Source organism: Sceloporus occidentalis, unplaced genomic scaffold (assembly GCF_023333645.1).
Source record: "Sceloporus occidentalis isolate IW3139 unplaced genomic scaffold, rSceOcc1.0.p SCAF_34, whole genome shotgun sequence".
Taxonomy (NCBI): domain Eukaryota; kingdom Metazoa; phylum Chordata; class Lepidosauria; order Squamata; family Phrynosomatidae; genus Sceloporus; species Sceloporus occidentalis.
This window is the reverse complement of record NW_028317014.1, coordinates 9,327,151-9,339,574: the sequence shown is the minus strand read 5'-3', so window position 1 is coordinate 9,339,574 and position 12,424 is coordinate 9,327,151. Positions and strand designations below refer to the sequence as shown.

At 39.1% G+C, this 12,424-nt stretch overlaps 1 protein-coding gene across 1 annotated transcript; it reads left to right on the top strand.

Moving 5' to 3' along the window:
* The first annotated feature begins 3,692 nt into the window (after positions 1–3,692).
* Positions 3,693–8,479, top strand: LOC149298234 (transcription initiation factor TFIID subunit 9-like). Its single transcript, XM_089487780.1, has 7 exons — positions 3,693–3,743; positions 4,466–4,547; positions 5,062–5,198; positions 6,280–6,414; positions 6,982–7,063; positions 7,778–7,885; positions 8,313–8,479. The coding sequence occupies exons 1-7, from the start codon at positions 3,693–3,695 to the stop codon at positions 8,477–8,479; spliced, it is 762 nt and encodes a 253-aa protein (XP_089343906.1).
* The last annotated feature ends 3,945 nt before the right edge of the window (positions 8,480–12,424 follow it).

The window sequence follows — 12,424 nt, the reverse complement described above, 5'->3', positions numbered from 1 at the left end:
TTTGAGTCGGGCCATTTCAGTGTGCCCAATAAACCCATATATTTTTCAAAACTAGACACCACAGGGTATTTTAAATGCTGGTATTTTAACTCTTTGCATGCACACATTTTACCACCAGCATGTTTTCAAAGTTTGCAGTAGTATTTTTGTGTGTGTATTTTTCCCACACACACCTACTTTATGTATGAATTTACAGCTCCTGGTATATGCCGCTGTCACACGACACCCCATAATGTGTTCAGCAACATCTCCTGAGTGCAGTGATATCCCACATGCATGGGTTTGTCATTTTTGTGGGAACTAAAAGGCCACATTTGGTACGTGTGCATTTTTCTAATTGGAAATTAGGTGTGTGGCCATCCTTCCCCCGGTGTTAACCTGGCCAATTCAATTTACCCCATCAAATCATACCTTTTTTAAAAGTAGACACCCCACGGGCATTTAATATGCCAGTATTTTAACTCTTTCCATGCGAGAATTGTTTTAAGCTAATATGCTAATTTTAGGACTTGCTCACAAAAATATATTTTTTATATATTTTTTTTTTGTCTTTAAAAAAAAAAAAAAGTAACATTTTTTTTCAACTTGGAGGTTCCCCTGATAGTGACATCAGTGGGAAATGATTTTTACATTTTACTAGTTTTTTACTATTTTTTTTCTAATTATTATTAATTTTATTTTATTTTTTAATTTATTTTTACTAATCACACTGTGATTAGAAAGCTGGGTTCCATTGACTTGCATGGTGAATGCAGTACCTGTATTCAACCTGCAAGTGGAGCCAAAGTTCTCTAGATGGTCTGGACCATCTAGCGAACTTTTAAAATTTGTTGGTTCCTGTTACAGGGCAGCGGCCATCTTGCTTGATGGCGAAGATCATCGGCAGCTGCGGCTGTGACCGCTCTCCGGAGCGGTCACAGCCCATCGAAAGGTAAGTGTTTGGTGTCGCTGGATGCCTCCTGATCGAGGCATTCCAGCGACACCATTTAAGTTTAGGAGGCGATCATCGATCGCCTCCTAAACGCTTTTAAAACGGGCGTCCGCCGCCATACAAAGTATGGCGGATGTTGACGCCCCGTGGAGGGGCCAGAGATGGCCCCTTCGTTCCGATCGCGGCGTTGCTGAATGCCTCGAGGTCGAGGCATTCAGCAACGTTTTTTGGGTGCAGAAAGCGAAAACAGATCGCTTTCTGCACCTGTTTAAAGACGTGCCGGTCCTGGCACGTCAATTGTCGTAAAGCACATGCTTTTTGTGTCGTGCCAGGACCGGCAATTGTCGTTAAGGGGTTAAGGTATGAAAAAACCTCTGTACTGAATGGGGTTAAATAAAGCATTGATATGAACGTAGCAAGTTAGAAATAAAGATTCACTAGGGATCTATAGCCTTGATGATATACGTGTTAACCCCTTAACGACAATTGCCGGTCCTGGCACGACACGGAAAAGCATGTGCTTTACGACAATTGACGTGCCAGGACCGGCACGTCTTTAAACAGGTGCAGAAAGCGATGTTGCTGAACACATTATGGGGTGTCGTGTGACAGCGGCATATACCAGGAGCTGTAAATTCATACATAAAGTAGGTGTGTGTGGGAAAAATACACACACAAAAATACTACTGCAAACTTTGAAAACATGCTGGTGGTAAAATGTGTGCATGCAAAGAGTTAAAATACCAGCATTTAAAATACCCTGTGGTGTCTAGTTTTGAAAAATATATGGTTTTGTTGGGCACACTGAAATGGCCCGGCTCAAAGATGTACCAAATAGGGCATGGGCAGTGGATCCACAAATGCCAAAGTTCAACATTGAAAAATGCGCATGCCCCAAATGTGGCCCTTTTGCCCCCAAACGGCCAGGCAAAATCATTCATGTGAGGTATCGCTGTACTCAGGAGATGTTGCTGAACACATATTGGGGTGTTTTGTGATAGTGACATATACGAAAACTTTTTAATTCATACCTGAAGTAAAATGTGTGTGGAAAACCAAATGCAAAAAAATGACTACCACAAAGTTTGACAAAGACTGGTGGTAGATATGGTGCATGGAAAGAGTTAAAATACTAGCATTTGAAATACCCTGGGGTGTCTAGTTTTCAAAAATATATGGGTTTATTGGGCACACTGAAATGGCCCGACTCAAAGATGTACCAAATAGGGCATAGGCAGTGGATCCCCAAATGCCAAAGTTCAACATTGAAAAATGCGCATGCCCCAAATGTGGCCCTTTTGCCCCCAAACGGCCAGGCAAAATCATTCATGTGAGGTATCGCTGTACTCAGGAGATGTTGCTGAACACATATTGGGGTGTTTTGTGATAGTGACATAAACGAGAACCTTTTAATTCATACCTGAAGTAAAATGTGTGTGACAAAACAAATGCAAAAAAATGACTACCACAAAGTTTGACAAAAACTGGTGGTAGATATGGTGCATGGAAATAGTTAAAATACTAGCATTTGGAATACCCTGGGCTGTCTAGTTTTCAAAAATATATGATTTGATGGGGTAAATTGCATTGGCCGGGTTCAAAGATACCCGAAATGGCACATGGGGGGAAGAATTACCAGATTTGGAAAAAATGGCTTTGAAATAGCAAAACGCTACCTGTACTTATTGCCCCATAATGTGTAGAAAAAAGCAAAAAAACATAAAAACATTGGGTATTTCTAAACTCAGGACAAATAGTAGAATCTATTTAGCAGGTTTTTTCATTACCTTTTATAGATGAGTAAAAGATTTTTCAACTAAAAGTTAGAAACAGTCATTTTTTTCTAAATTTTTCACCATATTTTATACTTTTTTTAGTAGTAAATAATATGATACAATCAAAACAATGTCATCTAAAGAAATCCCTTCTTGTCCTGAAAAAAACAATATCTAATGTGCGTGGGTTCAGTAAACGGGAAAGAAGAAAATTACAGCTAAACACAAGCAGCGCAGAAATGTTAAAAAGGCCATTGTCACGAAGGGTACAAAAAGTAAAATCAGCCTTTGTCACGAAGGGGTTAAACTCCTTTAGAAGATATCAGTATTATGAAGTATGGGCTTCTGTGTATTTGTTGCGTTGCACATTTCGGTGAATGACGGATCGGATTTGTACGAATGGATATAGTGAAGTAAGAGAGAATTTGTAAAGCTTCTATCCCAACAGACTAAGAGCTGTGAGAGGAGGACATACTGACTACTGGCAGGTAAACTTGGGCTAAGTGGAGGTTTGTACTCCATGCATCCATTGGATTTTGGGGGATGGGTTACTCATTCCCCAGACCCACAGTTTGCATTATCACAGTCTTAGAACGCCCTTATGCTGTTGGTGTAGCTAAATTATTTTCATTGGCCCACGGGGGGCAGGCGCACAGAATTCGCAGCCAATCAAGCAGCCGGATGTTGAAAGATGACGCATTTTGGTAGCGCGAGCAGCTCCGTCAATAAGATTGATTGAATTCGCGGTGTGAACTCGCTCACGCGCAATATAAACCGTTCTGGAAAAGAAGGAAAGTCAATAAATATCAGAAGCAATCGCCCTCTTAGCAGCACTAAAGCGAATAACGATACGCTCAGAGAGGGCTGGCAAACTTTCCTCGACCAAGATGGCAGATCCGTCATGCCGACAGTCACCGAGTAGCGCCGCCCCTTTGTTTTGGTTCCTTCCTGGCGGAGCCGGAAGTCGCTCGAACGGTGTGGATACCATGGAGCAAGCGAAGATGGCGTCTCCTAAAAGCGGGCCGAAGGATGCCCAGGTATTGTGATATTTTGGGGGGTTATATGTGCGAATTCTGTGCGTAACCAAGCTGGCGTTAGGTTTACATCGGATACCCGCTCGGGTAATAGTCTGCTGCACACGGTGTGTGTTATGTGGCAGTCACTCTGTGCTGTCATTCATTGAGGCAGTGGCTAGTTGTTTTGTTAAGCCGCTTTTTAGCTTGATGGATGACTCGCTGTGCAAATAAACTTGGCTGTCTGGTTTAAGAGTTGGTTCTCAGTCATTTACTAACTTTACAGATGGCGCAAGAGTAACTGAGGCAAAGTGCCTTACAGTGTGTTGTGTGTGTGTGTGTGTGTGTGTGTGTGTGTGTGAGAGTGATACTGCAGCCGTGAGTGTGTGTGTGTATGAGTGATACCGCAGCTGTGAGTATTAGTATGAGTGATACTGCAGCCGTGAGTGTCCCAACTTAAAGATGAATGACAGACAATTTGGTCTATTCACTAAAGGCTGAGTTGTGTTTTGGCTCCTATACAATAGGCTGGCCCTGTATACTGCATTATCAAATTAGCACTATTTCTCTAATCGATTATATTGTATAGCTGGAGTAACCTGTCAGTGTTGGCCCTTTAGAACAAACAATGAACTCAGAGAGTTAAAATCACAAGCCTCCGGCCAGCTCTCCCTTTAGTGAATCGATACCATTGTGACCCTACAACAGAACAAGCTGACGTCAAAGTCATTTTCTTTCCTTTTCAGGTTATGGCTCAGATCCTGAAGGACATGGGAATTACTGAATACGAACCTAGAGTGATTAACCAAATGCTGGAATTCACATACCGTAAGTGCAAAGCGGGTCTTATAATACCACCGGCAAACAATAGTTTGAGAACAGAACCTATGTTCAGGAACTATAGACCTATTTCTGTGCCATTACTTGAAATTGGTTTATAGCTGCTCTGTTGCCATAGGAACACCAAACATTTACTACACATTTTTATATAGATTAGATAAATGTTACGATCACACAAAGCAATGGATGCACGTTACTCGCTCTTAGGCTGTTATTTTGTATCCTATATGATAGAAGTGCATAACTTCATGTTAAGGTTCACAGTCTATCTCTGTGACTCCTCTTTAATGTTTTCTGTTAAGGACAGCATGAGCTCCAAAACCCGGGATGCATTAGCTCCATATATAATTTACTGAGAAAGCAGTTTAAACCTCAGTGATATATTTCCAAAGAAAACAAGGTTCAGAAAGAAGATCCATGGATGAGACAAAATCCTTTCCTCCTACACTGCTTTTTGTTAAATAAAATTTAAATATGGTTTCTGTAATGTTTTGTATGTTAGGATATGTGACGACAATACTTGAAGATGCAAAAATATACTCAAGTCACGCAAAGAAAAACAACATAGATGCAGATGACGTCAGACTCGCGATTCAGTGCCGGACAGACCAGTCTTTCACGTCTCCTCCCCCCAGAGATGTGAGTTTATCTTTATACATTTCCTTCTAACGCTTGGTAAGTTCGCTAATATGAAATACTGGAGGTACTTGTGGTTTTTTACATTCTGCATTTGAATTTATAAACTCTGTTTGGGAGAAAGTATCAGCGATGCACACAAATGTGTAAATGTAAGGATTTCAGAACAAAGCATTCCAATTTTTAGTTTGTTCTGCGCTGTTCTGAAAAGGTTCTGTCAGATCCTATACGAAAATGGAAGCAGCGCCTGTTTGAATAATTTTTTAGCTCCTTTGTAAAATAAAAACTGTTTTCTTTTAAGATTCCTTGGTCCCATCATCCATAGCTGCAGGTTTCTTTATTACCAACACCCCTATATATTGATTTAATATACATTAAATCAGGTGTGATGGGCACTTTCACTCTTATTTTTCTCCCAGCTTTGATTTGGCCCGGCAGCAGTTTGACTCGCGCTCCATTATGTGGTAGTTAATAAATCATAGAGGTAGATGTTAATATGAGATGATGTGAATCATATCCAGTGGAACAATCACCAATACATTTAATGAGCATGTATTTATCACTAAATTGGGCAGAATATGTCCTACGCACACACATACCTAAAAGCCAGTAATTCTTCATGCTATTGTGAGTTTTGCAGCTCTGCTCGGCTTTCTTAAGCAATGAGCAAGTAGACCTAACCTTAGCAGCTAGTAAAGGGGCAGATTGATTTTCAGTGTCTTACTAAATCTGATCCAGATAGCAACTGAGCATGATGTCATATAAGCCTTTGATTATATTTCACCAAATTCATACTTCCTAAGTAGCGGAGAAAGGTGAAGGCTTGTAAGGTCCTTTTGTTCCAATTTCCAAATGTCCGCAACAATCCGCTGAATATTAAAACTTACAGGCCTGCAGGAATGGTTGCCTCCAAGTGTTCTTTTACAGTCAACCAAGCAAACATAACTATGTCCTTGTGCAACTCTGGGGAAATACATTTTTCATAGCTCCTTTGCTCAATGGACATACTGGGGGTGGTGATTAGGGTGGCATTAACTTTTGAGATTTCTTTTACTTTGTGAAACTAATATGAAGGGTCTCATAGTTTCTCCTAGATATTGCGAGACAAAAGAACCAGACACCTTTACCTTTAATCAAACCGTACGCTGGGCCCAGGTTGCCGCCAGACAGATACTGCTTGACAGCTCCAAACTATCGGCTTAAAGCTTTACAGAAGAAGGTAAGTGAAGCTAACTTGTTAGTAACATCTGTTGAAGGGATCTACATCATCTAATAAAGCCATGCCTATTATATGTAATTTGAAGTACTTAGTCAAGAAGTCAGTACTGGTATTACTTACTGCGCGCCTTCCATTGTGTATTGTTGCAGCACCTCGCTCCTAATAATTTTCGTTTTAGCTTAGTGGATTAGTCATGTTTTATTTAGTAGTATGACTGCACCTGCCAGAGCTCAATGTAAATTCTTAGTAACTGGATCTGTGTTTCCATGCAAAACACAAGGATTCTGTGCTGTTACTTCCCTGAGCTCTGAAATAGATTTTGCATTTTATACGTTTGGCTGCCTCTTTAGGCAATATGACATTATAGTTGGTCCCTGACATATCTGGTTTAGTAGCCCCATCTCCTAACAATTGGCAATATCCTGAGCAGGTCTCTTCTTCTGTACCAGTATGTCTTAATGTGTGTTTATTATAGTAGCTTTATGGAATTATCTGATGATCTATATATTGGCTTATATTTTGTACTGTATTTGTTTTTAATATTTAAAACTATTCTTTTTCTTCAAGATTTCGTCTTCAGCTGGACGAATTACTGTGCCGAGGCTAAGTGTAGGTGCAGTGACTAGCAGGCCCAGCACTCCCACACTAGGTAAGCGAGGGTTCATATTCAGAGATGCTTGACATTTCTTTGTATCTGTTTTGAATAATGTCATCTATTAACAGTGATCTCTGATCATACCTGTAGGCTCTAGCATTACAGGCAATTACACAACATATACAGCACAGTCACTTTTCCCTACTTGTATTATCTGTATATAAAGTGATGGGCACATTCCTGTAAGCAGGCTGTCCTGCATAGTATTTGTACAGTCTTATGTTTCTGTGTGTTCATTGATTAAAAAATCCCTACTGTATGTGAGTGCATTATTCTGAAAAGCCCAGCACAGTGGAGGCTTTTTAGAGACTAAATCCTGGAGGATTACACACTGGTATGATAAAAAGTTACATTTCCCGGCTTTTGAAGACCACCAACTGTCTGAGGTTTGAAACCATTTATGAAACTACACTGATTCGTCAAAAAAGCTCAGAATATACCTGTGACCATTTTGTGTCTGTGTGGATTACACAATGCAAAATTATTATTATTATTATTAAAAAAAATACGAAGCCCAGGCCAATTAGACTGGCTACAAATGTGTCGGGCTGCAAAAAGGAAAAATCTGATTTTCATTTATAGTCTAACGTAATATAAGCGTTTGTTTATTTGAAATCATCGGGTCTTTGGGTAGTCATGTGGACACCATATTTAATAGGCTTCTCATTTTTCATTGAAGTTATATGTTCCTCCCTGTATTGCTTTTAGGGACCCCATCTGCGCAGACAGTATCTGTTTCCAAAGTAGGGACACCGGTATCTCTGACGGGACAACGTTTCACGGTTCAGATCCCAACCTCACAGACAGTCAAAACAGGTTAGTAATATTTTATTTTAGGTACAAAACACATTTTTAATATATGCAAAAGTCTCCTTTTGGGAGACGAGAGAAAAGGGGCATGAGTGTACTTAACGTTTTGTTAGATGTTAAACATTCTAAAGTCGGCCTTTACTATACTATATAATAATGTAATTGTTCTTTATGTAGGGAAAACAGTAAGCTATGCAGTAACAGATTGAATGTTTTTTGTTTAAATTAATTTAAAGGTTTCGCCTCACATATGTGGTTAACAAACATGTTGGGTTCTCCCTGATCTATTTATTTAACTTCTAAGAAATGCTGATCGACTATAATTCAATATACAGTTTATATATTGTGTAGTAGAAACATATCTAAACATGATTTTATGTACTGATCACTTTAGTTAAGTTTAACCAGCATGAACAATCTCTTTGTCTTCCAGCCCCTACATCTACTCCCACAGTTCAGAATGTCCTCATCAATCCTTCGTTAATCGGTTCAAAAAACATTCTCATTACAACCAACATGGTGTCCTCACAGAATACAACAACCGAGTCTAACTCCATGAAGCGAAAACATGAAGATGACGAAGACTATGACGCCATGTGAAGAAGGCTTCTTTTGCAGATTTGGACAGTTTCTTTATGGACCATGTTTAAAGTTGCCTCTTGTATGTTTGTCCCTGACTGCCCCACTAATCAATAATGCATATTAAAGTACTTTAATATGCATTCTTCAAAAATAGAAAAAAGGTAGAAGCTTCAGGTGCCGCCCTCTGTGGTCTGATGATTCTTGCCACCAATTACCAGCGCTTAGTTCTGGAGCTGACTGGCAGCAGTTATTACATGTCCGGAGATGTGATCAGGTTAACACATCTCATACACAAAATATAGCTTAAGGGGTTCTGCAGGGACCAAATGGTGATCACATGATGGCCGAATTGTCCCTTTAACTGAATTACTGAATTTACTTTTGTTTGTGTAAAATTTGTATTGTTTTTTTTTTCTTCTCTTTTCAAATCCTCCATTGTGGGGAATTCTAAAATAATTAAGGATCTGTGCAACTCAGTACTGCTGCTTGGTTTATGGAAATGAAATAGAATTTATACAGAAATTACGTTCTTTTTTTGAACTGTTTGTATGGTTGTATTTTGAAATCCCAGTGGAAGGTATCCTTAGTGTTTCACTATATTACAGTACAACTTTGTTAAATGCTTTTGATCTCCACTGAACAAAACTTTAAGTAGCTGACAAATGTGACGGTAGAGAGTTGAGGTTTCAGCTCCCTGACTTTACTATACATTATGAAGGGCCAACCCCATTGCATTAAATATACAGTTTAATCACAGAGATGTCATCTCTTATTACACTATACATTATGGAGGCTCAGCTTAGCTTCTTGCTGGGAAAATCCACTCTTCGTAATGAAAAGCAAAAGGATTGAAACCACCGCTATTCTGCACACTCTCTGTTTAGAGAATAGACCCCCTTAATGCAGGGGAAAGCTGCCATTACTGGTAACAGAAACAAAGGTTGTTAGGATGAAGAGGTTTAAAATCCGTGTTAACATCAGCACAAGTTTATAAAAAATATGGACATCCTGATATCTACAGTGACAAAACCAAAAGATATTTGCACCAGAATTGATCTTCATAAAAAAACCAGCATAGTTCAGAGGGCTACTAAAATAAAAAATATCAGGTAAGACTAAAGGGAGCTTAATATGTATAGAGGGGAGATAGAAACGTTTAAATACGTAAAGGGGATTTAACAAAGTACAGAAGGGAACCTTATTTCAGAAAAGGAATGTTAGAACGAGGGGGGCTGTTTAAAGAAAAAATGGGCAAACTAGATGGGCTGAATGATTCTGACCCGCCATAAAATTGAATGATTCTTGTGTGTTAACTTCCAAATTCCTTAATTGTTCAAAGATGAAAATATACATGTATATATACACCAGGGGAAATATACCTTAATGTCCTTTTGTCAGGATCTGAATGATAAAACATGGTTCTACAAGACAACGCGAATGCGTGCAATGGCAATAGCAGATAAATGAAAATACGCTAGCTAAAACCAACCCTAGATATTGTAGTGTATGTCTAATATATGTTTTACATTAAATGAAGCATTTGAATTATATGTTTATCAGAGACCAATGAATCATTTTAATAATGGCTTTTAAAGTTTGCCTACAACTGTATACATGGCAGCAATTCTCACTAGTATCTCATTAGCAACACATGCACTAGCGTTCATTTTGTACTTTTTATGTAAATAGACTAATTTAGTGGTATCATAAAGTAGTTACAACATAGCAATTCAATAGATCTATTCACGAAAGGGAGAGTTGCGGTTTTACCGCTTGACCTCACTATCCAAAAATCTCATTTGAGCAGGGCCCTCCTTACCTTTTGTCACACACATTGCTGTTGTATAGAACGGTGCAATATAAAACAACTATGATGGCAACCCAACCCCGGTGCAGGAATGTACCCATCACTATACAGATAAGAAAAGAGACCGTGCCGTAGACGTTGTGTATTTGCCTGGTTTTATTTCTTCTCACATTTCTGAGGCTTAAAAAAGTGGTGTCCTTTAGAGAATTGCTATATTTAGTATTGTTATATGGAAAAACCCAGCTGAGCCCTTTGCCCACTTTGATGTTTAAGGAAACGCAAGGTCTGCAATCCCTAAACCTGCCACTAGGAGAAAGGCGTTGGTAGAGCACAAAATCTGCAGCACGCTCCCAACACCACAAATTGTGTTGAGAACGTATGGCGACTGACCTACTGCTGCTTACTTTTGTCAATCCACTCTCTCTTTAGGGAATAGACCTCTATCTCACCAAGCATCCACAGAAAATGTACTGAAATGAAAAAATAAAACAGCCCCAGTTGAAACAAGGTTCCTTAGTGTCTTTTTATCCTTAAAAACCTGTATAGTTTGTTGCATTAAAAATATACATTATGCCAACAAACTTTTTTTTTTTAAATGTTTCCCTAAATATAAGCTTTTTGTTTCTCTTCGTTCGTCGTTCACAGATGTATTGAGAAGATTTGTTTGGTGGTTTAAGTGAAATATTTCGCCACTCTTTACATGCAAAGAATACATTTGGATTTCCTCCAGTTACCATCCGAGCTGCAGACGATTCATCGGGCCATGAATTCTCTCTAAGATGCCTCAGACAGACATCAGACTGTTGGACAGAGTCTGATCCAGTTCATTAGTGACCCGACAGGCCGTCTTAGTTCTGGACAAATAGGCAGAACAAACTCATTATACTTCTTCACAAGTGAGAACATCTTCTTGGACCAGAAATGAAATCAATTACTTCAAAGGTCATTTTTGCCCCAAGGCAGAAGAACAAAGTCTCTTATCAAACTAAAATGCTTCTTGCAAAACAAGAGATCCCCTTCTGACCATTTTTTTCAGTAAACAAACATTGTTGGTTTTTTTTTATTGATTAGAACTAAATCTTCCATTTGAGTCAAAATCAGAGATTGATTAACCTTTGAATACCAGGGAACAATTCTGTAATGCCAATGCATTAAAGGTATATTACTTTTCATTTTTTGAGTGAGTTTAATCAACAATAAAAAAAAAACTATTTTTTTTGGTCAACACTACTCCACATGTTCAGGGTATTACAAAAGTAAAACAAAATAAAAACATTATCTAGTAGTTTCCAAGCCTATCAGCAAGGGTCGCAAACTTTCTGGGTTTTATTATTTCTGGGCTTTCTTGGGCTGAATGTGTCTTGGAAACCTGGTTTTGTATACCGTCGGAGAACGGGGAACCAGACTCTTCTTATCCCAATCGATAGAACAATACAATGTTCTGATACAATGTATTCTCTCCAGATGTTCCAGATTATCCGAGTGTTTTCACATGGTGTCTATTGTTGGTGTAAACGTTGTTCTATCTCTCTGATAGAGTCATAAACGCACTCGTCTGTATTATGTGTTTGTGCTGCAGCAGAATTGCTGTGCTATTTATAGCCCAATCTATATGCATACATTATAACCACTCTGTAGGAATGATTTCAATTATAGCACACGCTCATCTGTGGTGCAGCAGAACTGTTACAAATGTAAGGCAAGCAGATGGACCCTTTAAATAGGGACTCAAATAAAGTGCATCATACAGGGCTGCATTGGTTTTAAACTGTATGCATTTGATTTGATTTTACAGATCCCTGGAGAGATCAGACGATCTTCTCAACTAACTCATGATCCCCACTGCCTGCCCAAATGGGATAGTTTCTCGGGACAGCATTGCAGTGCCCAAAAATTAGGACTGTCCGCAAAAAGTGGATCACTTGGGAAGTATCTTATTTCCTGAAGATCAGTATAAGGCAGCATGCAGGTTGGAAAAGTCTATGCTGGCAGATTCACAGACCTCCATTTACTACTATCTGGGGGAGCGTGGCCTTACACAGGACACGTTTTTGGGTAAAAATGTTATTAAAGAGACCACAAGCACTGCATATTTTCAATGGTATCCCACCGACCCCCCAAAATATTTCATATGTCCAAATCATTCAGGACCGTAA

What these genes read in the sequence shown, in the direction of transcription:
- LOC149298234 (XM_089487780.1), top strand. Translation starts at nt 3,693, where the DNA reads ATGGAGCAAGCGAAGATGGCGTCTCCTAAAAGCGGGCCGAAGGATGCC. An exon ending in GCGGGCCGAAGGATGCCCAG is followed by an intron (nt 3,744 to 4,465) that starts GTATTGTGATAT and finishes TTTCCTTTTCAG; the next exon opens with GTTATGGCTCAGATCCTGAA. An exon ending in CTCACAGACAGTCAAAACAG is followed by an intron (nt 7,886 to 8,312) that starts GTTAGTAATATT and finishes TTTGTCTTCCAG; the next exon opens with CCCCTACATCTACTCCCACA.